Consider the following 27,700-nt stretch of genomic DNA (forward strand, 5'->3'; position numbering starts at 1 on the left):
AGATACTTTTGGCACCAAGGCTTGAGCTTAGCAAGTTCTTAAAGAGAAAAGCTTTTGCATCAGTCCCTTCTCCTCTCTAACTTTCCCAGTTCTGCTGCTTTTTCTTCCTCCTTCTGCTTCCTTCCTTCTTTTTATCAGGTTATAAGAAGGGGGAAAGGATAAGATGGGGATCAAATTATGACTTTTCTTCTGTATTTGTTTCTGTTTTCAAAAAGTGGGACTAGTCCTGAGGGGAGGTGTCCGGTGCCCGCTCAGTGACTGAAGAGGATGTAGAAGAGCAGCATGGTTGGCTCCCTATTGTCCTGTCTTTCCTTAGCAAACCCTATCCTCCCTACCCTTAATAGAGTTTCTCTGGCTTTGCTACTGATGGGTGGGAGTGATCACAAGTTTTAAGAGGAGACCTGAAAAAGATAAACAGAGTAACAGAATATTAAGCTGCCATGTGGTTTTTCTTAGCTTCCACCTGACATTCCAGAGATTTAAATAAATTTCTCCAGTTTTGGCCACTGCCAGGAAGTGTGATGGAACAGAGCGGGATCACTGGAGTTTGTGCAGTCCTTGCCCGACCTGAGGCACAGCAATGTGAGGATGTGCTGGAAAGTCCTTCAGAGAGCCAGAGGATACAAGGAACAGTGCAGTGCATCTTCACCCCCACAGCACGGAACACCTACAGTACTCTCCTCACATTATTTTCCTCTGATTAGTCTGACCTTTTTTCCATTGTGATGCCTGTTGGATAATGGGGGCATTTAGATAACAGCTCTAATCAGCCTTACAGCTCCTGCTTTTCTCTGTAATGGTCTCTGAATGGCACTGCTTCCACACCCACCCTCAGCGTACTCTGAAAAAAATACATTGTGGAAGGACTGGTGGTGGGAGAAACAAAAGGCATTCGCCATCAACAGGAAAGGAATAATTCTTTAGATATTTATTTGTTAATCTTTATGTGCTGTGTTATTGCCTGCCCAATGGGTGAACTCTTGTAGAATTAGCAACAGATTTGCCAAAGCTTAGGGATGAGGTAATGGTGCACTGGAAGTGAGACCAGCATGACTCTGAGTGGGCAGGACACCGCACATGCTACACAACAAATGGTTTGTGCACTTTCAGCAACAACAGCAGCTGGAAGTTTTACTGGGATGACGAAACGCTGGAATATGAGCAGTTTGATGCCCTTTCTTAAGAACAGATTTGAGTCAAAGACATCAAAGCACAGAGAAGGACTTCATTCTGTATTAATACCCCTTTATTACTAGATTTGAAATATCAGCTGTTTCTATTCTTTTTGGTTTTATAATTTTTCTTTACATTTTAGGCCAGCAACGAACTAATTAGCCCTAGATTTGATAAGGGATCTTCTAGCACATATCCCTATCAGTTTGTCCCTCATGACCAGCTATCAGGGAACATTCAGCACAACCTGACTTCAAAATGACAAAAACCTATTTGGGATATTAAAAAGCAGTCTATGCCCTTATTTCATTAAGATGTATTATTTTCATGGAGGTCCGAAAAAGTTATTGAAATATTCATGGAAAAATGTCTTTCCTTTTGGATGTTTTGAGCAGTTATTATTCTGTTGGGAATATCTATTGAGCCTGATCAGCATTCAAAGTTCCTTTTTAAACAAATGTAAAATAGTTCACCATAATACTACAAACTCTATAACCCTGACCTGATAATCCTTTATCAGAAATTACAGAATGATCCTGATTATGGTAGGTTTCTGCAAAACAAATAGTATAGAATACAAAACAGCTACAAAAATTATAAAGCAGAATTGGCCTTGTGGACCATTTGGTTAATTTTTCATGGTATTTCCCCATGTTTTCATGCTTCATTAGTCCCCATGAGTATGGCATTAAATCTGTGCCTAAGGCCGTGAGTATGAAATAATAAATTTAAGTCATGTCGGTGGACAGGACCAGACAGGAAATCTATGTGAAATGCACCCAATTTAGTAGTTTTCAGCACCTTCTCTTACTGAAAGCTATGAAAAAAGCAATAAATTACGATTAAGTTACATTCTGGTAGATTAAATATGCAAACGAGACACTCAGTGCTCACACTCTTAGCAGATGGCTAAAGCATTGCCAGACAAGCCACCATTTTTCTGCATAATATTCTTTTTTATTTGGTATTTCCAGCTACTCTGAAAGAGCTGTCTTTGCTATTCAGTATAAACATGCCCTGTGGAAGATTTTCCCCTAAATGGTTAAAAAAGAAAACTGTCTCCTCTAAAAAACCAAGCATTTGCTAGAGGTACTGGGAAAATGGCCCTCCAGCTATCTGAATGTAATTCCAAGAACCAATACGGAACTCTGGATCGTGGACCTTGTGCATTATCAACAGCTTAGTTCATTCACCTATTTCAAAGCATATATTCCTTAGAGAAGGCAATATTTTGTCCTAGTTTAATATAAAATTGCTATAAATCACAAGTGGTTTACTTTAAAGACAAAAAGTCACAAACACAAGCGTGGCCTAAGGCCTAAGCAGTATTTTGCTCTATATTCTATATTTACACAGCAGCTGTACTATAAACACAAAGTATGCAGTTCCACAATCCTCAAAAGAAAAGGCAAGTGATCTGTTTTTAATTTTAGGTTTTCTACATTTATATCTGGGAATGGTATACTTCCAGGAATTATGGGTTAAGTTGGAGGAGAAACAGGAGCAACTTGCTTTGCTAGTTTAAAATAGAGTTCACTGATTTCTGGAGTAGTTTCTTTTCCACATGCTGAGACTTCTCCTGAGGGAATAGCTCACTGATACAGTAAGGACAACAGGACCAAGATGTCTTCCTACAGTGTAAAGTCAGAACAGTAATGACTAGATATAAAAACCTGTAATTTAATGCTTTGAAAGGACAAACATTTTGAAAGCATGTTTCCAAAATACATCTGCAAAATAACTTGTCCTTTTCTTTTATTCATTGTTCCATGAGACTCATGGCATTATGTTTTATGGTTGCTCAACTCCAGGCACAAACGTTTTCCTGCTGAAAGACTGGCAATTTTTTTTTTTGCAAAAAGCATAAGCCAAAGCCAGTGTGGAATGGATCTCCAGCATGGATCCACTAAAACAGTGCACTGCATCTCTGCAAGTGACAGCAGCAGTAAAATCTCATAAACATCTTCCCTCCTGATCCAGTGTTCCTCCAAATGAATTGAGATTGTAGATGAGGTATATGATATTCATGGTCAAAGCTCAGAATCGTTATTGTGTATTTTTCAAGACCTATTAATAACTTACCAGCTGCTAAATTCATGGCTTCTGCATCTAAATTACACTCTATACTTCTTTTGGCACAATTAATACTGGTGGTCATGTAGTTCCAGTGGAATGGAAAAGCTGTGGAACAGCAACAGAGAGAAACAGACACAGCAGAAACAGACACAGCAATAAGGTCACGATGTATGGAGGAAGCAGCCAGCACTGAGATTTCTGGACAATAAAAAGCAGAATGAGTTTCCATAGGAAATGGAAAAACACCCAAAGAAATGTCTGTTAGCACAGAGCAAAGAAGGTCAGCCAGGGCCTCTAGGATCCCAATTTATGAGTCTGCCCTTGAGTTCTCAGTTGTGTAGGTGGCTATTTTTAATAGGAATGACAGACAAAAGTCTAGTCATATCACACAAGTAGATGTGTATACACAAAAAGTATCTTCTGTGCTTCCTTTCCTTTTTCCCAGAAAGTTTGGAGTTTTGAGCTATGCAAGATGGATGAATGAAGACGTGGTCTTGTCTTTGGAGTTTACACGGTTCAGATTAAACTGAGGATATTTTCCAAAAGCATGTGTTATGTATTTAAGAAGAGAAGTTCACTCTGGGGTGATAGAGATCAACCTTTTTTTTTTCCTGGAAGAAGCTTTGTTTAGTTTCCATTAAGTAATGAGCTGCTAAAGGATTTGCTGCTACAGGAATCAGAAAAAAAGGACACCTTAAACACACTACAGGAAAGTATTGTCCTGTGGGACAATTCCATAGTACAAATTAGTGCCAGTAGGCATTCCATCACTGAAATATCAACTAGAAATAGCTAAACACTGAAAATTTTTTCCAGAAACATTCTTGAGAAAATTGTTTTCCTGAAATACATAATCATGCTTATTTTTTTACATTCCAGTGTTTTTACTGGTTTGGTAGCCTTGACAGGAGGCATGAATCACAAACTTACAAGCAGACAGCATTCTGCATTCCTTTTTGTGGAAAAGTTGGCCCCTAATGGTTTTTTGCAAGATACACCAAGGGAACATGCAACGTGAATATTGATTTCAGTTTCTTTTACATAAAAATGAGAAAAATGGATAATTCTATGGCTAGAGCTATAAAGAAAGTAGTGTCAAAACCATGGGCTTGATTCTTTACTTAGCCACATAGCAATTTATTTCATAGAAACAATTATTTTGACTGGAATACTCTGTGAAGTGTGCAAGATTGAGAACAGAGGGGCAGTGGAGTCAGCTGAATTTCATATTGAGGAATTGTTGGTCAATATACCATCCAGCCTTTATACTTCAGAAAGTTTCTATTTGTTCCAAAATGATAACCAATGTCAGCCCAAATGAAATTTTTCTGAGTGCTCAGTATTCACAATTCAGTATCTGAGTTGTTTGCTCAACTTAGTTCCTTGATATTGTTTCCTCTTCCTGACCAGATAACCTTCTGGACTAAATTTGTTTCAAATAAACTCTATCTCATCATTAAATTAATCTCAAGTCCAACAGTCACTTTCTGCAAACATATTGTCACAATAAGCAAATAAAAATGAGTGCAAGCATTTGCTGGGAAAAGGGTGAATATTTTCCTGTAACGCTGTTGCATTGCTCCGATCATCTGGTGTCCTGTAAAATACACCAGCAGTAAAAAAGTGATAAACAATTGGCCAACACTTATCTACTTATTTAGAAATAGTTTCTTGGTGAAGATTTGCAATTAAGACTGTGCACGTGTCCTCAGCTGTGAGGCAGGATATGTATTTTATCTAGCCACACAAGAAGATCTCATCTTTAGTTCCTACTTGTGGAAGTAAATTGGGCTTGATCCCAAGCCATAGCTCCTTACACACACACACTGTTCTCTGAAACCAGATCTATATGGACCTCACAGCACTGGGTTTGGCCTTACAGGAATCTTGTAGGGCCATAACAGCAAGCACTAGAACCAACCCCAAACACCAAAACTCCACATGTGCTTACCTACAATTCTCTTCTTACCGGAAGCCCACAGATTTCAGCTCAAACAAACTGCAGTGAGCTGCAGGCTGACAAAAATAAATCTGGCTGGCTTCAGGTTTGCGTTTCACTAGAATAGCTTGGCCCTAAACACACTCATAGGGAAGACATCAGGTATCAGGGCTCCAGGCTGACAGCATTCCACACTGGAATAGTTTCCAAGTGGTTTGAACAAATCACTTTGAAAAAAAAAATCCAGATTAAAAGAGCTCTTCCTTGCAAGGGCATCAAAAGAAGAGTGGTAACACACCCAATTCACTTGTGCTGGAATTGCAGAGCTTACCAGCTGAGCTTGTGACACACCAGCTGAGCTTGTGACACCTGTGTAATGGGAACAGTGCTGTTAATCTACACATTTGCACAAAGATTTTCCAGGGTGAACACCAGGAAAACATGTTGTGAAGACAGTAGCTCAAGTTCGAGACAAATTCAATTTAGGTCATTCAATATCACTCCAAAATCTCCCTGTAGGACAGAAGCACAAGTATTACTTGTAAAAGGGCTACAAGTATTTGTACAAAGTCTGGGACTCCGTCACTTCTTGGCTGTTCTAAGTGCTTGCCAACCTGTAGGATTAAACCTGATATTCATATAGGAGACAACCTGGAGCTGAGACCTCTGTTTCTGCTTTGAACTGGGGTATGCAACTTTGTCCTCCAGAGACAAAGTTTCAACATCTGTCAGAAAAGGTCTGAAAGTACTATTTTTCCTTAAAGGGAGCATTATAAAGTGAATTAGTTAACCCTTAGAAAGGGTTGAGGGTTTCAGGAAACTAAGTACCATGAAAATGTAGGGTGCTGTGTTCCCTTTATAATGGAACATTTTATCATCCAAGAGTGGCAATTTCCTTACTTTGTCCCACTGTTATTCCATGATATCCTTAAAAACAGACACCATAGGTTTTTCTTTGCATTTCTTACTTCAGCCACACAATTCTCCACTCCCTCTGCTTCAAAAATAATTGAGTACAGTAATGGTTCTGCTTCCACCCTACAGAACACTTGGAGTTCTACACTTCACACTTGGGCTCCTGTTGCATAGGAAATACTAACGGTGACAGCAATGAAAAGAAACAGCCTTTCTGAGTGGTGAGCTCCTAGGTTAGCTGCCTTTGATTTCTGGAGTCAAAGCATGGTATGAATATTCTAAATTAAGATTTAAAGCATTCCATGTCTCTGAGTACATGTATAAATTAAAAGTAGGAATTTATAAAATACTTCAAGCCCTTGAACAACAGCAGGACATCACAGCCCATTCCACAATCAGTTTTGGACTGGTCCATTACCGTTTCATATACAGTTGGGCATACATCTGACAAACATCCCTACATAACTGCACTTCTTTTTGAAAAAAGCACTTTACATGTTAAAACAAAGATGTAAATAACAGGGGGCAAACCAAAACACTAAGTGTAAACACTCATAAATTTTCAGAACTTTGAGATCTTAAAAAAACTTGCATTCTGGATCAAGCATTCTCATATTGATTTTCAATTTACTGGATGGCTGGAGACATCAGAGTAGACGAAATTCAGTAAGCAAATGCTCCCAGTTTCTAAAACTCACATACTTACCTGAATTAGAAGTATATCATGAGTTTCTCTTCATACAGTACCGATAATTTAAGTTGCATTTGGTACCCATCCATTAAATTATGCAGACTTTTAAAATGCACAAGCTTATAGTAAGTACCTCCAGGGCATTCAGAACAAAAGAACATCTCTTGGTATTTTAATTCCATATGTTGAAGAAGAAAGAAATCAATATAAAATATGTTATTTTTAATGTGTGCTTTCAAAGTTTCCCGTTTACTGCACGTTAAGCAATTCTTTTCAGAATTGTATTATTGAGAAACAAAGAGGAAAGCAAAACTATGAATCTTAGATATTTAGCATTTATTAGTGTTATGTCACAGCATGTTAGGGAAAAGGGATCTCCACTGTGCGTGCAAAGCTGAACAGTTATGTTCCTTATCAAAAGGAAGACGTACCAAATGGATGTTCCACTGGGGCCTGTCCCAGTGTCATTCAGTGCTTTCATTCCTTACCCAAATGTCACATCACAGAAGAGGCTCTTTTGACTTAGAGACAAATGAAGTCTGGTACACTGCCAGTACTTTGGAGGTCAAGAATAGGATTCCCTATAGTTGTGACAAACTGGAGATATGAATGGAAAACTTTTTATCTTTTTCAACTTCTACAAGTGTAAGCACCATGCTCAGGAATAACCTGCACAAACAGAAAATGTGGAATAGCTGAGGAAGGAGAAATTTGGATGGAAAAGAGCATAGAAATGACAGCTGAGAGCAGACAGGATGTAAGTTAACAACGTCATGCTGCTGCCAACACAGAGTGTCATTCTGGAATGTGGATAGCAGACAAGTAACCCTTTTGCTAGAGCAGCACTGATAAGACTTTAGCTGGATTAATGGGGCTATGTCAGGGACCACACTTCAAGACATCTATGGACTGGTCAGAGACAGTCCCAAACACAGCAATGAAAATGATGAAGTGATCTATAAAATATGAATTATGGTAAAATATAGGAAAAGTGGGATACTTAGCCAAACAGACTGAGGGAAGCCTTGATAAGAGTCTTTCAGACATGTAGAAGGCTATTTAATGTGTCTGCAGAAATAGCAGGATAAAATTCAAGAAAGATTCAGGTTACATCATCAGAAACATTTTATCACAAAAGGGCCAAGAACAGCAGGAAAACTTGACAGAGGTTTTGTGCATCGCTACTGAAGATTTCAAGGCAGCCTGACAAGTGTCTGTCAGGAAGCACCCAAAGGTTGCTGCTTTTGCCTTGTATTAGGTGACTTTGTATTCCTTCCAGCCCTATGATCCCACGCTTTCTGTTTGCTCTTTGTCCTGTTTAATTCAAAGCATTTTAAGTGCTGACACACATCACACTGTGAAATACATTTGATTTCAATGAGCCCAGAATATGTTTCTGCTTATCCACCTTCTACTGTTACCTTCCGCTTAAGGCAAAAGACAAATTATTATTGTTCTCATTCACCCAATTTTTTTAGTGAAACATCAGCTTCTCAGGGATGATCTAGATACTGAAAGGCTCAAGCCTGTGAGATGTGGTCCTAACTCAGATATAAAATGAAGGTTAAGAAGAACAAAACACATACTTGCTGTTTCAGTAAGCGTGTCAGTGTCTGGCAGCTTGTTCAGAAGGCTCGTTATCTTGTATGGAGAGACTGAGCTCTGTGTATTTCATTCAGGCAGAAAGACAACAGAAAATTAAATCTTGAACACTGGCATAAATATCTCCAAAACATTGTTGGTTGTTTAATTTACAATTTCAGATGATTGGTACAGCTCAGACTGAAAGGACAGAAGTGATGCAAGGAAGCACAGGAACTAAGAAATGCCAACAACGGCATTAATCTTTCTATGGAGATCTTCTGGAAGCTTCATAGAAAAGTTGGATTGTAGCGCAATAGGTACTAATTTTTTTTTAAACCAGCCCCAGTTTTATATCAAATGTCCATCCACAGCTTATTTGGAGCTATTATTGGGATTAGGTGAAAGGCATAAACTGTAATTACAAGTCAAACCATGCCAAGCCAACATGGGCATTGTTTAGGAAGTCATGCCAAATGACATCCCAAGCACATAATGTGGAGAGAGGATCTGCCAACAATTTTAATTTGTGAGAAATTGTTTCAGTATTTTGTTTCACTTCAATAGTAACATGTTTTTAAAAAATGTCAGCCAGTTACACAGGGGCTGGCTGCAGTCCAGGTGTGAAACTGTGATGAAGAGGGCCATTAGTGAAAAATGCCAAGCTCTGAGTTTCATGCCATTAATATTTATGACACAGTGTGAAGAATCTTATTTAAATGCCACTCTGTGTGTGGGTTGGGGTGAAGGAAAAGAGGGATGCTAGGGAAGAAGAGTTACAGTATTTATGCTAAAGTGCGCAGGCATCTTGAGAGGGACAAAGCCCTTGACAGACACTGGGTAGCAATAATTAGTCTAATCTTTGGATAGTTACACTTTATCTGACCTCTGATTTTAATAGCATAAAATTCTAAAAATGACCGTTCTGTCAAGCTGCCAACTGGAATGCATTTGGATGGGTATTTGGAAACCAAATATCATTTTTAACCATCATCTATTATTTTAGGGAAATCACCTGAAGCGGACTGAACCTCAAATATTTATTTCATGCCAGCCTGCTCGTCCTGAAATTCTGTTGTGATTTCAGGCAGACAATATGTTTTGTTCAGTGTCTGCTGAAGTCCTGGAGTAACTGAAGTCCTCGCTTTGATGAGAGTGGGAAAGAAACTGTGGTGCCAGGGAGTGCTGCCCTACACCCTTCCTAGGTCACAGGAGGTGGTGAGGCATTTTCACATCCAGGATTTCCATAAGCAGTGAGGTTTGTGCACTCACTAGACTCAGAATTTGGGTTTCTCCAGTGAAACTCTGTACTGTTCGTGTGACCTGTCCTGGGGTGACAATGCTCTGCACTTTGTCACATGGCTGCAGTGAGTCCCTCTCATATTTTTATAAAGTTCATATAAGATTTGCATGAACTATGCAGCAAGTCATCGTCTCCCTGGTTTTAATGTGAATTGTCTCCTTCTCTTGACATAAATAGTCTGTTTTATGTCATAACTTAATTCCTACAAACTGCTGTTTTTTCAGCTGATGTTATGTCAAGAAATTAATGAAGTACACAATACACATCATATTTTTAATGCAAGTGTCTGGCATGTGTATTGCTTACCTAAAAATACAGCATTGTTTAAGAAAGAGAAGAATTTAGAGGGAGCTGGTACAAGGTACCCATTTTTTTTAAAGCAGCAATTCCTTGGAGATTAATTTTTTTTTTCAAATGATGGTATTTCATAGGCTGAAAAGAAAATCTGCTGTTCAAAACAGAGAAAACCATCAGGTGAAATCAAAGTTTCAATTTTATACAAAGGAATCCTGCTATTTGTAGTACTAAAATATAAAATGAAATGCTATTTGAATTAACTGCTGAAAATTTATTTTAATACGTGATAACAGAAACTTGGTCGTGCACTGTTACCCAGGAAATGTATCAACTTTGAAGTCACTATCTCCTGTTGCTATTCAGAGAAGGTCAAAGCTAAGGTTCCGCAGGAATCCAGGAACTTTTAGGGCAAGGATGAATTAACTCACGTGGCATGTTGTCCTAAATTATCGCTTTGTAACTATATCCATCTAGACTATGCAGTAACATCCAGAAGTTAAGAATAGGAGATTGTACTTTGCGCTACACAATTAGCCCTGAAATAAGAAAGGGCTTGGTTTCTCACTGACTTTAAACTGATAAATAATGACCACAGAGAAATTCCTCCTAATGAATTTTAACAGAATTCTCATTAGTGGGATATCCCCTTTTGTACTCTTATGGTGGCTCTTTAAATCTGACTGACTTTCATCCATTTGCCAGCCTCATCTCAGGGTACATATGGATAAATTTAAAAATGCTTCTTGCCATTTCAAAAGAAACCTCACCGGAAGGAGAAGGAGCCCTGTTTGATAATCCAGAAGGGCCATGTTCAAGTGCAGCGAGGATCAGGGCTGACTGGAGGGCTCACCCTCCAGGAGGCTTAACACCTGCAATGGTGTTAAGTTAAAGGGGAGGCTGCCCAGCACCTGGAACTGTTTAGGGCATTTTCTACTGAGCACTGAGATTATCTTATCTCCTTTCTACCTCTGTGCAATGTATAGACGTGTATTTCAACACTGTTATTATTAGTGGGATTGCTGCAGCCACACAATTGCATCAACCGAGTGACCACTTTAGACACAGTTCATGGGCACTTGATCCATTTCCTGCAAAGAGGGGAAGGTCTTTGACTTCAGGCCTAACAAGGGTGACTGGAGGCTGATCCCAAAGATGCTGAACACTGATGATCAGTACATCTCCAAAGCAAGAGTTTAGGTGACGAGTTCAGTTGAGAAGGTCCCTGACTCCCAAGAGCTGTGCACCTCCTGGGAGTCACCGGGCCACTCCAGCTGCCCTGACCATTAATGTGAACTGAGGGTGCTCAGTATTTTGCATAAACCAGCTATAAATGCGTTACACTTAACTGCATAATCTCAGGGATAAGGGAACATCTGTCATCCAATAGCAGCAAACACCATCTGCTTTTGTATCACCATATTCCTACTTATTTGAACAAATGGAGCTCAAGGGACACTGGACACTGCTTAAGAAAAAACAAAATGTATTTAGACTTCTTACTTTGCCCTTTTGCACATTTGGAACAGCTATAATAAAAGGCTTTTCTCACAAAAGCTTTCATTAGAGTAATTTGCTATTTGTGCTTTCTCTGCTATAGTTGCAGAATTATATCATTTTTCTCTAACCAGCTCATGGAAACTATCCAAACTCATTATGAAATAACTCACCTCCCATTACTCCCGACCTTAGCCAGTAGCCTACATTCGTTTTCAAGATAATATCAGGAGTCTTTCTCGATCTTTTCAGCTCCTGCCCAGCAGAATGGCTGGTCCAGCCTTCTGCTTCTCTTTGCTGGTACTAAAACAAAAGAACTGCAAAGGCAGCACAGTATCAGGCAAAAAGTCTTCTCTGGAAGATTAAAGTAGACCTCTGGAATTTTGCCAAAAGAAATTTACAGCTGAGTTCGTTTGAACACTTTGTATTGTTCATAATTTATAGTGACTTCTTATTAATAATTTTAATGTCTGGAGGAAAATGAAATTATACTCTACTGCATTGTGGAGTCAAATTTTAAAGATGGTCAAATTATCTGACTAGATAATTGCTCCTCTTCTGGCTTTTGACTATGACTGTTCCTTGTTACTTGATTAAACAGATAGCAGAGCATGTGTCCTGGTCTGAAGTAGGAAATGGTTCTTTAGGAAGCTTTGGGAAATCTATCACTTCTCTCACTACTCCAATGTACTCTAAAGGCAGTTAATGATAACAACTGATGCTGTGCTTTCCAAATTTAGCCCTCGAGGGATTGATGTACTGAGTGTCCCCAGAAGAGTACTTGACTGGAAAATCAAACTTAGGTACAGCGTAGAAAAGGATACTCAAGTAGGCCAAATCAACCAAGTATAAACACAGCTCCAAGAACTAAGAGGAAATTAGTGGAGAACTAGAACAGCTCATATAAATCTAAAGAGACAAAAGTATGTTTATCTGGAATCTTGGAATTCAAAGTCAATTTGTATCTAGTGCTTGGTTGAACTTTTCAGACAACATTTTACAGCGTTCGTCATTTGCTATGCAATTTGTACATTTTATTATAATTTATGGAAACAGTCTCTCTGTTTCCCTAAATATGTACAGAGGCAAGGCCTGTAGGCAGGTTTTGTACATATTTGACCAATTACATCCATGCACAAACCCCCTCAAAGAATAAAGCATTCTATTTGAAATGCCTTTAAGCTCACAGATGAAGTTCCAGCTTTAAAGCATTTCTAAAACCGCAAAATCCTCATCAGTTCCACACTTGCATCTCTGTTCTCATCATAAAAATGAAAAGTGACCTCTCAAGTTAATGTTTAATATTATTTGTGTCTCACAATAGCACTTGAGAACCTGAATGACTGTTCCCACTGTATTTAGAACTGTGCAATATCTGTAATAAGAGGCTGTCTTGTAGGTTGAGGTTATTAGCTCCTAACAGACTTGGGGTAGGAGGAGAAATAAGCTCTGAGAGGTGAAATGTTACAGCTCTATTGAATTTCAATCCAGCAAATGGCACAACAGAACACGTTAACTCCTAAATTATCACGGAAACTGGAGCAGCCTCTGAAGTGACACTCACATACTTGTGCACCATTGTTCAAAACGATCTTCTAAGTCTGAAGACTGAAAGAAAGTTTTGCATCTCTTTGCACATTGAAAGAAAAGAAAAATTTGTTAAAATTCCCAATGAGCACATCTGGAATAGCCTCCAGTATTTTGCTTCCAGCCTTCAGAGCCAGACACTGTGAGGTTTTTCTGCTTTTATCTGCACCACGAGCTGTGGTACAGCATGGACATAATTGAGCTGTTCCTGACCACTCTGCCTCAGCTGCTGAAAACAGGATCCTTATTAGTGCTGACATTAGTGCAAGCTTATTTATCTCACTCTCCCTCCGCTGGACTACTACCATGCTTCTCAGAATGTCTTCTCAGCCTCAAATTAAATTGCAAATTCTAATGTAAATTAAGTTGTTCTTTTTTCCTGGCTATGTTTGGTTTCAAGAGGGCTGTATTTCCCAAAAGAACAGTACCATAAGGCCTTGGAAAAAAAAGACATGGGGAGAAGCTACTGGTGTTCTTTTGGCTGAAAATCAACTGGATAAAAAGGTTTCTGTCATGATCACACTTCTAGATTACCATCACCTAATATTTTTTGACATAAATAGAGGTAGTTAAACCCTTAGAACAGGTACTTCAAAACAACCCAGGTTACTTTAAATATTAGTAAAAGTATTTTGATTTGTTGTTTTTGGTTCTTTTCTCTAAATTAATGCTCTTTAGCACAAATTTCATTTATACCTTTGTCATCAAATGTTAGGGATCAGTAACCTCTGCTGAAGAAAGGGCAAGTCTTGATGAGAAACTTTAATGAATCTGCACTGGGGGCATTAACCTCATTGCTGTGGTTTGCTGGAGCCTGAGCAGGGCCCAGCCCAGCTGGCTGACAAAAACAAGTCCTGAATATGGGATGTGAAACGAGTCAGGAAAACATCCTTCTTTACAAGGCTGCATGGAATACAGGCTATTCCCTTGGATAATTCCCAATCATTAACCATTTCATTAGTATTGAACCCTTCAGTGCCTGTGAATGCCCACCAGCACTCTCCACCGCTGCACAGGCACCACTATAGGTTCTATAAGTATTGTGTGCTGAGGCTGTGCCACGTGAGGCTTTTAAGATATCCCCTAAACAGAAAATGTTCTCTGAACCTTGTTTTGGTTAAGTTCCTGGAAAGACTTATGGGGTGGGTTTTTTTTTCCTTTTCATAGAAGACGAGTTCCAAAGTGACAATTTCAGTCTTGCAGTGGTAAAAGGAATTTGAGCTTGCCCTAATAACTGAGTACTTTAGGGAAGTTTACAAAAAGTTTTGAGATAAAGATACAGATGCAGATGAGATAGATATGAGCTTTTCCAGACTTTTTAAAAGACTTAAGGAGTCTTTCAGGGGTCACATGCAATAGATATCTACTCACTGGTGCTGAAATAACAGCTTCTTTTCTCCTTTCGTTTGCAACTGAAACAGACTAAACCCCTTTCCCTCTTTCTCTGATGGCCCTTATATTCTTTTACACGTAAATACATAAGGAAACAAAATCCTTTCCAGTACAAGTCATAGGTTGATGACATACTTTTAATTGTCCTTGCTGGGAATATCAAAGCAGGCAGTGCAATCCTTCTTACTTCAGCAATAGGAATAAACCCTTGTATGATAGTTTGCTGATTCCTAGATGATCTCTCAGAAAAGATAAATGGCCAACTTTCTTCACTTCCAGTCACTGACATATTTGCATATATCAAATGAAAATACATGGCAAAATAATGATTCAAAATCAGAGATCAGTGTTCTAGTGTAGAAGGCAAGCAAAATATAACCTATGACAAATGAGATTCTACATATTTATAGTGAAACTTCTGGCCAAATTCCACTGGATGATACTGGCAGGCTGGTGTTTCAAATTCATGTTCAGTACACGATTCTTTAATTCATCCATATGGGATTCTGCATATTTATTTTGAATTAACAACACTTTTTTCAGTAATAAATTAATAACTAGTTGTAACAAAAATAATCCTAATTTGTGATGGGGTAGAAATGGAGGTAAGGAATTCTGACTCTTTGTATATTAAGTCAGTAAAATTAGCCAATTAGATAAAAATGGCAGGAAATCAGAAGGAACTAAACCCCTAGTTGTATCCAGGAGGAAATTGCAGTGCTGGAAGCTCTGCTCATGAAACTGAGAGCTTCAGCCACTGCAGTACTCAGTGTCTTTCTCTGGTTCACAGCTCCAGCTTTCTACCCCTCTTTCCACAGGTGTTTTATTTCTGGTCTGTGCACTGCAGCCACGTTAACTAATTGGTGAGATGGAAACTCTCCTTTTCCATGAAGAGGCCAATTCAAACCCCAGAGCAGGCTGGGCGAGACTGGAGTTCTGGCCCATGCTAAGCCCCTCAACCTGCACCCCTCTGCTGGGGCTGGGTATCCCTCCCACTATCCCAGCAGCACGAGTGTCGGGACAGAGCTGATGGCCAGATCCCACACAGCCTGCCGATGCCCTTGCACTCTCCCTCCTCCCAAAAGTGCCTGGCAGAGCACCCTCTGACTGAGAGCAGCACTGGCAGCTGTGGAGATGGAGGGAGAAGCGCTTGCTTGGGGCAACCCAGCTGCCCCTCTGCCTGTGCATGCCTCTATCAAAAGGTGACAGCTACAAAATACCAAGGACTGCTTTTCCTCTCCAAACTCCCTGCCTGTTGTTTTTTCTCCAAACATGCGTCCATCTGCGTCTTCCCAAGCTACGGACGTGCGGTGACATCTGCTTTGAAAAAAGCATTTGTGTGTTTGCTTCTCACGGGAAGTGGGAATTGCCAAGAAATAATTATCAAGACCCTTTGTTGTTTTTCCCTTTTTGTACCTGTTATTTCTGAGCAACCTCACCAATGCAAATCTGATTTAAGCTCACAGAGTTATGGAGAATAAGGTTCTTGAAGCATCAGAACAAATATTCTTGATTGCAGGGGTATCTATTTACTTCATTAGATCACACAGATAATCCACATCTACACTGAGCTCTCAGTGACATCACTGTACTTCCTGTGTGGTACCGAAGTTCTTAGGGCTGCTCTTAGGGCTCATACACTGTATGTGTCACTCAGAGATATTGACTGATGGACAGTTCCAAGAATTCCCAAGACAGCACTGGAGACAGAGACAAGACCATTTCTATAAACTGTTGTGGGACAGAAGCAGTAAATATGTTATTTTAGAAAAAGCTGAATCTGGTGGTTTAAGGAAAAATAGTAACAGCTTTTAAAGCAAAATTGCCAAAGTGAAATAACACCTTACCATCATTCAGATTTGGTGATTCCTTACAGTTTTGATAGAAACACCACTTCAGGTGCAAATCTTCCAAAGAAGGCAAAATGTCATCATCAACAAGCTTCTACATTTGCATAAATACAGACAAACCCTGGTGAAATGAGTCACTCTAAATACACAGTACGGGGTAGAGAGGAGAATTTGACCCACTGCATAGTGACTGTGCTTCTCAGATTTAATTAGTTTTGCAGTAGTGAAGACAACATGATGGTGAAGGGGACAGCAAAGAAGTATCCAGGTACCACTGCAGCCATTTCTGCTCCTAAGCCTGTGATGTTTCTACTGCATTCTGCACTTAGTGAGGTCACTGACGGGCATGAATCTGTGCATCATATCCTGTCCTTATCTCGGAAAGATGAAACAATGAGCCACTCCTTGCCATAAAATACCTGCCTTTCACAATTCTGCCTCTTTTTCATCATCATGATTGTTTATTTCAAGGAAGCTAATAAGTGCGAAATACTTTGTTTCCACTCTGCAAAAGATGTGGGATTTTCCTGACGAAAACCAAGCCACACAATGACAACACCGTTGATTAAAAACACAAAATCTACCATCCAATGCAGTTTATGACTTATCTCTTCTGTGGTAGGAGGGACATTATTTTGATAGTGGGGATGATAAATTATGGAAAGAAATTAAAATCTTTTATCCAAACCTTTCATATGTATCCTTAAAATAAACCCATCAGTTCTTCATTAATTTTCCTTTTTCTTTGGAGATTCATTTGTGAGTTGCAGCTCATCCTTAACTAATAAAAGTTTACTTAAACACAAGGTAACTGTAGCATGAAACATTCAAAATGATGAGAATAAAAAGTAAACAAAATTTAAATATTTTGGCTTCTCAAGACCAAAATATCTTTTCAATCACATTTAAAATCTCCTTTACATTCCCCAAAGTAAGAACTTCTGGCTCGACAGCCAAAAATACAGACTTACGGGAATGGAGTAAAATTTCATAAATATTGGTATTTATCTGCAGAAGCTCCCAGATTAGCAAGCAATGTCACAGGTTTATCCATGAAATGAAAATCTACCAAATCTTAGCTAGTAGTGGCATTATGTAGCAGGTTGGTATTAATCTGAGACAGCTATCTGGTGGGAAGAAATCATCTTTCTACAGGAGTATTCTTGGTGTTCACAAGACCTCTGTTTTAAATCACATTCCCAAAGTACTAGAAAGTAAGGGGAAGAGACAGATTTCTTCTGAGGCAGTCCTATCTCTGGGCACTAGTTGCTTTTTCTTCCAGACAGGATTACCCTGTGGGAGTTGCATGAACTTTCTTTGAAGGACACAATTTTTGTTTCAGAATAGCTCAGACTGTTCTGAGCTTCAGGTATTTTGAAAATAAAATTAAGATTCCATACAAGGTTAAAAATATTCCCTGAGCCCTCTCCGACATCAGACTGCAGAAGCTGGACACTACTGTGCTACCAATACAGTCAGTATATTTTTCAGGAGAAAAATACAAACATTGAGTTAGAACACTTAATGTAAGTTTGCTAAGTACTTTTGCTTCCTTTCTTGGTCATGGTTCTGAGAGTGTTTGTTTAAATGAGGAGGAAAATGAATAGATTCCCCAGACTTCCCTCCATTGCCAGCAAACACAGTGCTCACCGTCGTCCTTTGCATAACGTTGTGAAAAGAGAAAAATTAGATTCTCCTGTTAGAATACTTGTTGTCTGTCACTACTTTGCTTTTCACTTTTCCTATAAATGTATACTTAGGGCCACTTCAGTTTCTACTGACTTCGGTAGAAAAACGCCTTTCTGTAGAGAAACACCTTCGGTCTAAATTCTGCTCTCTCATGACCTGGCATCAATCCCAAGCTTTCCTACCATCCTGACAGCAACGCTGAGGAGGAATGGGGACATGGCAGTGTGCTGTAGGACTGCCCCGAGGGTGACAGCTTTTATTGGGGAGGTTTAGCCAACCACAGCAAAAGTGTGGTGTTGAGGAGGATGCCACTCCAGCCTCCCCCTTCTGCTGGGCTGAGGAGCTGCCTGGAAGTGGCACACTAGAAGGCTCTTTGAAGAGTGAGATGTGCACCATGCCCCGTGAACAAGGATCACATCTCGGCCCCTGCACTGACAGATCAATCCCTTTCAAAGGACATTAAAACTTACATGCAAATAAAAAAGCTTCTTTCCTAAACTTCTGGGATATATAACTTCCAAGAAGGAATTTTAATGCAATGTGCACACATCATTCCCTACCAGATTGCAGAGACAGACTTCACAGAGATAAAGACAACAGTATTAACTATGCGTTAACTTCATATCCCTCTTCAACAAATTTCTGTCTCATCCCCATGTCTCAAACATCTGTGAAAAATTCTGCCAAAGCTCTGGAAGCTGGCTAGGAACTACCAGGCATCAGGGAAAACATTTGTGCTCTGGACAGCAGGGTGTATGAATGGTACTGCTCATCTGCCTGTGGACCCCAGGCCAAGCCAGCTGTTTGACAGGACAAATTGGAAAGCAGATAGATGAGAGGCTCTCTGAGAGAGGCCTTTTTGGCACACCCCAAAACCAGCTTTTCTCCTTTCACTCCCCTGCTTTTATGCACTGCTGATACTGCTTCAGATATTTAACTTCTTTAATTTGATAAATGTTAATAAAGCAGCAAGTTGTCCTCCCAGCACTGAATTTTTTAATCATTTCTTTAGGCAGTGAGCTCACAGTCTGCTCCTTTGCCAGGGTCAGACAGCTCAGATTACACAGCCACCTTCCTGCATTAGCACCCAGGGATTTATGGAGAAAGTTTCTATTCTGCTTTGTAGTCAGTGAAAATCAACAAGACCAGCAGAACAACCAGCTTTGTTGTAATGCCCTGTTCTGAAGGGAACATTGTTTTTGATTACTCAAATGTTTTTACCTTTAATGGTTTTCTTTAAATGGCTTCATTTCATTGTGTTGTGCTTAGCTCACTGACTAATTTGCTCCGCTGAGGAAAGAAGTATCAGTTGTATATTTCTCATTTTTGAAATAAAAACAGATTAAGTTGAATTCAAATTACCCATTTTGCCAACAAGGAAGAACATAAATATTAAGAAAGCCTTCCTCATCAGTTTGAAAGCCTTTTCTTCTGTTTACAGCTCTTTTTATTTGAGCTCCGTGAACATTTGTGTCGGCAAAGCTGTGTTGGCATGAACCATACACAAGAGAGAATTTCGGGCCTGTAACAGAGTTGCTATCTCCGAATTAGATTCTTGATTAAATAAACCACATTTTGACAACCTTAGAGTTGCCTTCCAAAGGTCAAGACATTCAGCCAGAGAACAGAAACACTCTGTACAAAACACAAAGGCCTGGTCCGTGTCCCAAGGACCTTTGCTAAGCAGCACAGATCTGTGAGCACAACACAGCGAGATCAAAAGGGGAGCAACAAACCAGAAGCAGCAGCGTGCATGGTCAGATAAAGATGACTCTCTGCTGCTATTGACTCGTGTCTCTGAGTGCTGCCAAAGAAGAGTTTCCTGAGGAAGGTGAGAATAGGAGAGGGTATTTTGCTCTTGCATTGGAGTGTAACGTATTTTCAAGCACTGGTGATGATACAAGAATGAAATAGAATATGGTGAAATGTGGTGAGAACACCAGAGACACCAGAAAAGAACTTTACCCTTGATCTGGAAGCTGGAAGGTCGATGTGCAGAGGGACATTTCTCCAATTCCTTCCAAAAGAAACTAAAACTAGGAGGGCAAAGTTAGGCAAGGTAAGAAAGTTAGTTAGTAAAGGCTGTCTCCCACTGTTCTTGCAGTAGTGGGTAAGACATGTGTGAGCTCGATGTTAGCAGATGGAAAGGAGCAAGAGAGCAGACATGAGTCCAGCCTGAAACAGGAGAGCTGTTTGCTCTGGGAGCATTAGTATAAATCCAGCTGCATTTTTTCTATTTGTATTTTGTGGCTGCCAGGTTTTTAAGTGAATCATATTAACACCTTCCTGGGACCGTGCAGAGGTACAGCTGAAGCTCCAGCACCAGCAGGATGCTGGTTCTCTGCTGCCTGGGTGCTGTCCCCTCCTGAGATGGTCATTGACATCCTGACTCTCGATGAAGGCATGAAGACTGTGTCTCTTTCCAACAGGACTCCTAATTTTTTCTTTGAGATATTCACAGTATTTTGTTATATTTATTTTTCCACTGAACGTACGTGATGCTGGCTAGTGAATTTGAAGGGTCCTGGAGCTGCAGGAACTGACAGATATTCAAAGACACAGATAAATACACTGATTTTTCTGTGTGATAAAAGATCTGAAAGATATTTCAGATGTTTCACACACCCCCCCCCCCCCTTTTTTTATTAATTTTTAGTAAGAGCTTCAGAAATCATTTTGTATTACTACTCACGAGCATAACTCTTCAGAAACAGCAAGAATCCTGAGGGAATTTAAAAAAAAAAAAAAAAAAAGAAGAAGAAAGGAGCTCTGTTTTTGAATGAGGGAGGCTGTTTCAATCTGAAGCTTTCCTGCTGAGATGTGAAGTGACCAAGCTGTCCTAATGCTTCGAGCCACTTGGAATGGAAAACAGCCGCAACATGCAGGGACCCCTGAAGCAAGTAAGGCCTGTTAGCAAATGGAAACAATAGTACTGTGCACATTTCAGCTCGATGTTCAGCTGGGCTCTATCTGTGGTAAAATCTACTTTCTGCAAGTTTTTATGGCTGGAAAGTACTTGGGAGAACTTGCAGCATTCACTTTCAATTTTACCAGCCTGTTTAAGAACAACTTGTATTTATTTCCTTTCCTTATTAGTAACTATAAACATTATAGAATTCCAATTCCTGTTCGTTTTGTTTCTATAGATATATTTATATCCTTTTTTTGTTCTACACTTTCCATTCTAAATAATTCATACTCTAGCAAGCAATAGAATTACAAGATTACATGAATGCCAAGATGTGTCTTACCTGGCTGTAATATTAAACTCCACGAGTAAGGTAAAATTAATAATAGTCCATATAAAATCAATATCTTTTAACCTCACTAAAAATCCAAAACCACCAAGAAGACTGATTTGGTTTGTGCTGGTTTTTTCCTTTTGCTGGTTTTCATTCTGTATTCTCTTACCTCCCCTGAGTACTTTTAAATAGCAAAACTAAAATGGTCAGACTTTTATTCACACACAGAGATCAAGAAATTAAGAGTCAGACACTAAGTATTTAGAGGGAAGAGCTGTGATTTATCTTCTATAAAATAACAAAAATATTTTGCCTGGGACAGAAATGCTGGCAGAATAAATCAATCCACATCTGAAAGTCAAACAGCAGATTAAAAGAAGATATAAATTTATCAAAAGAGCTACTCTGATCAATTAGCAATGACATGTTTGGTTTCCCTTACGCTGAAAGCATCTGTGGTGGCAAACATTTCCTGATTTACCCTGGGTTTTCAGGGCCTTAAAGTAAGAGCAGAGGAAAAGATGTGATTTAGGGGGCCTGAAGTAGCTGTTTTCCTGTTAACACAGAATGCAATCCTGTCAATACAAATTTAATCAGCTGTGAGGTTTTCTTCACAAAATCCATAATTCAGCTGTCACAGAAAAAATAGATTTTGGCAGTTCTAAACAAAAGGCACACACTGCAAATTTAGATAACACAGTATAAATGAATCTGAAGTCTGTGTAAATGTACTGAAGTCCAGTACTGCAATACTTCTCTGCCTATGCTTTTACCTGTTAATGTCACTGTACTGGCAGTGTGTAGGTAGCATAAAATTCTCATAAAACACAGAAGCTCTTCTACATCACCAACAAAGGAAAACAAAATGGCAGAGAAAGACTATGTCCCCCCCACACAAAATCCTGCTTTTCAGTCCATTTTGCACCTCTGTGACTCAGTCTCACATGGAAAGGAGGAAAACAGCAGGGAATGTGTATATGCTCAGTGCAGGATGAACTGAGAAGCCGGGCTGCAACCTGCAAGCACTCAGCTGTCCTCGCAGGCTGGCCCATGCTGTGTCACTTTTCATTTCCTCAGGGGTGCTCGTATTACTATTTGAGCCATGAGAACACCACACAAACTTGTTTCCACATAAACATTTTACTCTGGAAATAAATAAAATTAAAGTAAATTCAATAAGCTCAAATAAAAACTGGGTTTTTTTCAAGGTTCTAAAAAGAGACCAGACTTAGAAGCCAGAAAGCAGGAATGTCAGGCACAGCCGGTAGCTCACAAGCAGCTGGAAGGAGTTTTAGGCTCATCAAGACTCTCCTTAGTATTGTTCCGTATTGGAACAGTTTAGCAAAATTATGTGCTTATTTCCATCCTGCTGTCCCCACATTCCTCACTCTTTCTGGCAGCTTTCATCTCACATGGTTTGATTCTCCCCTGGTCTAAAATCAACATGGAAGGCCTCAAAAGTGGGGTGCCACAGCAGTGAACAGGCAGGGATGAGCCAGCTACCTGTTTTCGGGGCTGAGTGGCTGAGGTTCTCCTTCAGCACGAACCCAGGCCAGCAGATCAGGCTGTGAGGTACACGCTGTGTTCAGATGCTCACATTATCCATTTGGGAGCAAAGGTGCCAAATGAGGTCTGCCACACTGTTGACAACACTCCTTCTGTCTCTCCTAGGACCTGGTACAAGCTGCCAGGAGTGAGTGTGGAACCCCTGTGGCTATAGAAAGATAGATTAAAAATCAGCTCCCTGGTGATTTAGAAGACTAAATGTAATACTAAACACAAGTGACTCACTTGATGTAGTTTTAGCTATGACATAAACTTTTTCTATAACCTAAGTCAAATCCCATAAACTTTCCATTTTGCTATAGACACCTGTAATACAAGACTAGCGACAATTATTGCTGTCCTCACTGATCTAATGGAGGGACAATGATTAATGAAAAAGCTCAATAGCGATGCAAATGATATCTGGATTCCAACAAAAATGGATTTAATTTGTCCCTTGTATTGGTTTTACAGCAGCACGTGAAGTACCAACTATGCTAAAGGCTGCAGAAACACATGGCCATGGACAGCCCCTGTCTCAGAAACCTAACGGTGTGCAACCTGCCAGCGATGAAATGTAAGTGGCAATTTCAGAAATGTAGCACCAAATGTGAAAAGACAGGTAGTTATCACAATTTGGACCCAGCAGCTCTTGTAATACTAATTTCCTGAGAAACACAGCTTCACGTTTTCAGGAAGGCAGGTTGATGCTGACTCCAAGCTATTTGATGGGAGAATCTAAAGATCCATTTCACTGATTCACTCTAATAGTTTTCGTCTTGTATTTACCAGAGAGAAACTAGTTACCAAGTATCAAAAGGTCTTGAAAGCTCCAAGTGCTCACATAAGCCAAAGCTTTAAAAAGAGATGAGGAGGCATGAATAGGCACTGTGGGGAAAACCTCTCCATGAGATTGCTGCTGATTCGGGATCAGCAATGGTACATTGGGAATACTCTCATTCAGACTCCCTTGGCCAAACAAACGTCCACACCACAGATGACTCCAGGGATAGGTATGAAAACTGAAGGAGAACATGGCAGGATCCTGAGTACGCCACACCCCTCCAAAAAAAAAATCAAATGGGATAGACAGAAATAAACCCACACACCTGTTTAACAACCTCTTTTCAATCTGACTGTTCTCATACTTTTCTTCTTGAGTATAATTAAAATGCCATGCAAACCCATTATATTCATTTAGCAGTGCTGCAGTGAGCCTTAGTCACAAGCTAATCTCTTACACATTTTCCTTTCATATTGTTCAGAACAGTGAAAATTTTGTGGTTATACCTTTAGGTCACAATATCAATGTTATGTTATCACTGTATTTACTGTTCAATTTGTTGTTGCTCTTTCACAATCAAAGATTAACATTTTCCTTTAATACCAGAATGTCTGTGCATTCCTAAAAAGCCCTGAAAACAATTTTTATGCCCACTGCATAATACTTCACCAGCTCTGTGCCACTAAAATTTTTCTCATGTGATCTATTAAAGCAGAAATTCGTATGTTCACTACTAAGATTCCAAAATATCAAGAAGTAAAATAATACCAGTTTAACAGGTACAAACCCTAAACCTCAGTAAGATAAAATTTAAAAGAACCAAACTAAGCAAAACATGTCTTGAAATTCCACATAAGATCCCCAAGACAGAGAAGAAGCAAGCATTGTTCCATTATTTAATAAGGAAATTGCAGATCATTTTGCCTGACATCAACGTCAGGGAAACTGATGGAAAGGCTGGTACAGGAAGAAATCAGTGTACAATTAAAGGATGATAGTACAATTAACGCCAGTCAACACAGAAAATTAGTTTTGTCAGGAATAAAAAAAAACTTCCTACTTTCCCATGAGACCACGAATTAGTTTGATATAGTAAACTCCTGTAAGATTTCATCACAACTCACAACTTTACAGGATTTTTGATAAAAGCCCCAGCAATGTATAGTATCAGTCTGATCCATACTAAATGGACCCAAATAATACTGAATGATCTGAAAAAAAAAATAAAATTATTGATGGAAAAAGCTGCAAATTACAAAATGTTACACAGTTATAAATAACATGAAGGGCAGGCCCTTAATATAGACCAACTAAGAACACTTAGTGAGGTCTGGCCTATATTTTAACACAGAGAAATCTAAGTTTTTCATTAAAGGAACAAAGAAAATCAGTCTTGTTTGCAAGATAGAAAATTATTTTGGGAAAAGTCACTGTGGAAAGAAAGAAACAGAACTAGCGGGCCAAAACAGACACATTCTCAGAGCAAAGCGTAGGCAAAAGTTATTCTTATTGCCCAAGGTGGATTAAACAGTGACACAGGAGCTGGTGCTACTACACCTCTCTGTGGTTTCAGAAAGATCATTACAGGGACAATGTGCTGAAAAAACAGCTCCAGAAAACCAAGGGTTTTACTGAGAGAAATGATACTAATTTGTGATGATAGGGGGCCTTCAGAAACTCCAGCTGCTAGGTTAACGTGTGAGAAGTTCAACAGAGAATTGTGGTGTAGGAGTACATAGAAATGAAAGAGTGGATGCCCAAATAGCAGTGTTATGTTCTTGAAAAAAATCTGACTAATTTTTCATTTATATAGTTTGCCACTGAGTCTCCATCTCCAAACAACCACAACTAGGAAAACAAGCCCCTTATAATTTGACTCAATAATTATCTGTAAGACTAAATATAAACCAAATATAAACCAAATACTTCAATTCAAAATCACAATTACTAGAAAATGTACTAATAAGAGCAACCGCTAATTCAAAATTACTAAGTAATTGCAAAGAAGCTCTTGTAATTGCTAAGAAGCTCTTTAAAAATAAGCTAAGTATCATGTAAATAAAGAAAAGGTTTGGTATGCCACTGAGAAGGGCCTGGAATGAAATCTGCCCTACAAATTTTCTACCTGCCCACTACCTCCTAAGGAAAATCCACCAAATCCTATGCATACATTATCCACCTACAGTTTCACCTACCTGCATCAAAACCCATCACTGCCCAGACCTGTGCCCTTCAGCAAGTCTGCACTAAGCTCGGTAAGGCCAAATACACACTGGAGGACAGGCACAGAATTTGGCATTGATAAATCGGAGAGACATACTGCAAGCACAGGATGAAATTAAAAACGTTCAAGAGCAAGAAAATGCAGTTAGGCAGAGGTAAACATAAACACAGGCAGCACCTGACTACATGGCAAGTATATGAAAAAAGGGAACAGAAAGTACAGAAGTCAACACCATCAAGCTGTTGCCAAGAAGGCATGAGCAAGGGTGACTGTATTAGCAGGAGCAGAGCTTGCAAGGAACCCAAAATACTCCTTCCACTTCACTGGGATTTGATCTGTGTTCAGCTGGATTACTTGATCCTAGCTTGCTGAGACACTGCAGGAATGGTAGAGACAATCTAGGGAATGCCCACAGTGAAAATGAATGATCAGAGGGCTGGAGAACATGATGCCCAAGGAAGAACTGAAAGATGTGGCACTACTTAGCTTAAGGGAGAGAAGGCTGAAAAAAAGAGAGAGACTTGCTAACAGCTTTCCAACTTATCCTGAGACTTCCAATAGAAATCAGGAAAAGTTACAATTTGAGCATACTGGCTGGTTTACACATCAAATGCTAATATGTTAAACTCAAATCCTAACTTATATTTTTCAGGAGATAAAGTCTGACAGTGTTTTCCAGACAAATGTCCATGTATTACAAACAGCTTTGAGAAGCTGCTGCTTTCCTGACGTGAACAATAATTTTGCCTGGTACTTTGATTGACGCAAATGCTCAATCACATTCAAATCAAAATAGGAGGAAGCTACTATTTTCCATGGCTTCCTGTAGGACATATCCACTGTTATCCCAGAGGAGAGGGTAGGTTATGCAACTGCTGAGCAGCTCTGGGGAAACATTTCCAGCAATTATTTGGAAAGGACTAAGAGAATAAACTTATAAGACATTCTCATAATTCAGTGTTTTCATCACTAAATAATAATTAGATTTTGAATGAATGGCATTTTGGTTGCTATTTCACTCTCCTTATGCAATGGAATGGAAGGGAAATGGAAACTTGCCTCACTAGTACTAGGATTCTTCCACTGCGTGTGTGCGAAAGTGCTGGCTAATAAAGAAGTGGAATAGTTTCCTCTGCCTTATCATATTCTAGCCTCACTGGCCATACAGTACAGTCCTAAACCTGATTTAGGAGCCAAAATGGACCAACTGTTTTCCAGATTTAAGAGATGGCAGAAAGATGGCCAATTCCCACTTTGTAGCAAAGCTAAATGCTGCTCCAATTCATTTAATGAATAAATCAGGCAAGTTAACAATGTTGACATCTGAAACCATTTTTTTTCTTCTTTTAAAGGGAAATGAAAAAGAATTATATTACTTTCAAATAAATTTAAATAGAGTTCTTTAATCATAAATTATCACATAACTACTTCTCCTCTGGTTACATACTTCCGTATTTATTCTTACTAATTATCCTGAGTTAGCAGCATTTCAAATTTATGTGCCTTGAGCAGACAAAAAAAATCCCCGCTTTTTTATCTCCTTACATGACAATATTTGCAAAACATCAGATGAAAGATTTCACCTAAATATTTTTTCCATCCACCAGTCCTGCAATAGCATGGCCTACTGATGGAAAAGCTTCCTGGCTTAAACACTGAGCTCTCAAGCGGCTTCTAAACTTGAACTGGACATTTTTACTTGTGTGTCATTACTACAAGGCCTTCTCAGGTTTAGAGCTACTCCACATCAATTCTATCTTCTGAGCTGTGGAAACAGACTGGAAAGCTGGGCGAGAGCTAAGATACATGGAGCTTTTTCAGAGCACTTTGGAAGCCAAAATTATGGAAGACTTTTTCCACTTTGAGCATTCGTTTTTTGTTATGCTTGGCCTTCATCCCCTCCTGTCACCTTAAAAAT

General features: G+C 39.4%; 1 protein-coding gene and 1 long non-coding RNA gene across 3 annotated transcripts in view; one reads left to right on the forward strand and one right to left on the reverse strand.

The window, feature by feature from the left end:
* Positions 1-27,700, reverse strand: part of LOC125325957 — a 116,029-nt gene that overhangs the window by 26,186 nt on the left and 62,143 nt on the right. The gene's annotated exons all lie outside the window — the stretch shown is intronic.
* PDE5A (phosphodiesterase 5A) overlaps positions 1-27,700 on the forward strand; it is a 104,553-nt gene that overhangs the window by 22,744 nt on the left and 54,109 nt on the right. Inside the window, exon 2 of one of the 2 annotated variants that reach the window (XM_048303641.1) lies at positions 23,249-23,351. In XM_048303641.1, the coding sequence (XP_048159598.1) occupies positions 23,269-23,351 (83 nt within the window). In that variant the 5' untranslated portion in view covers positions 23,249-23,268. The remainder of the gene's footprint in view (positions 1-23,248; positions 23,352-27,700) is intronic. The other variant, XM_048303642.1, reaches the window with a different exon arrangement.

This window comes from Corvus hawaiiensis, chromosome 5 (genome assembly GCF_020740725.1).
Source record: "Corvus hawaiiensis isolate bCorHaw1 chromosome 5, bCorHaw1.pri.cur, whole genome shotgun sequence".
In the NCBI taxonomy this organism is placed as follows: domain Eukaryota; kingdom Metazoa; phylum Chordata; class Aves; order Passeriformes; family Corvidae; genus Corvus; species Corvus hawaiiensis.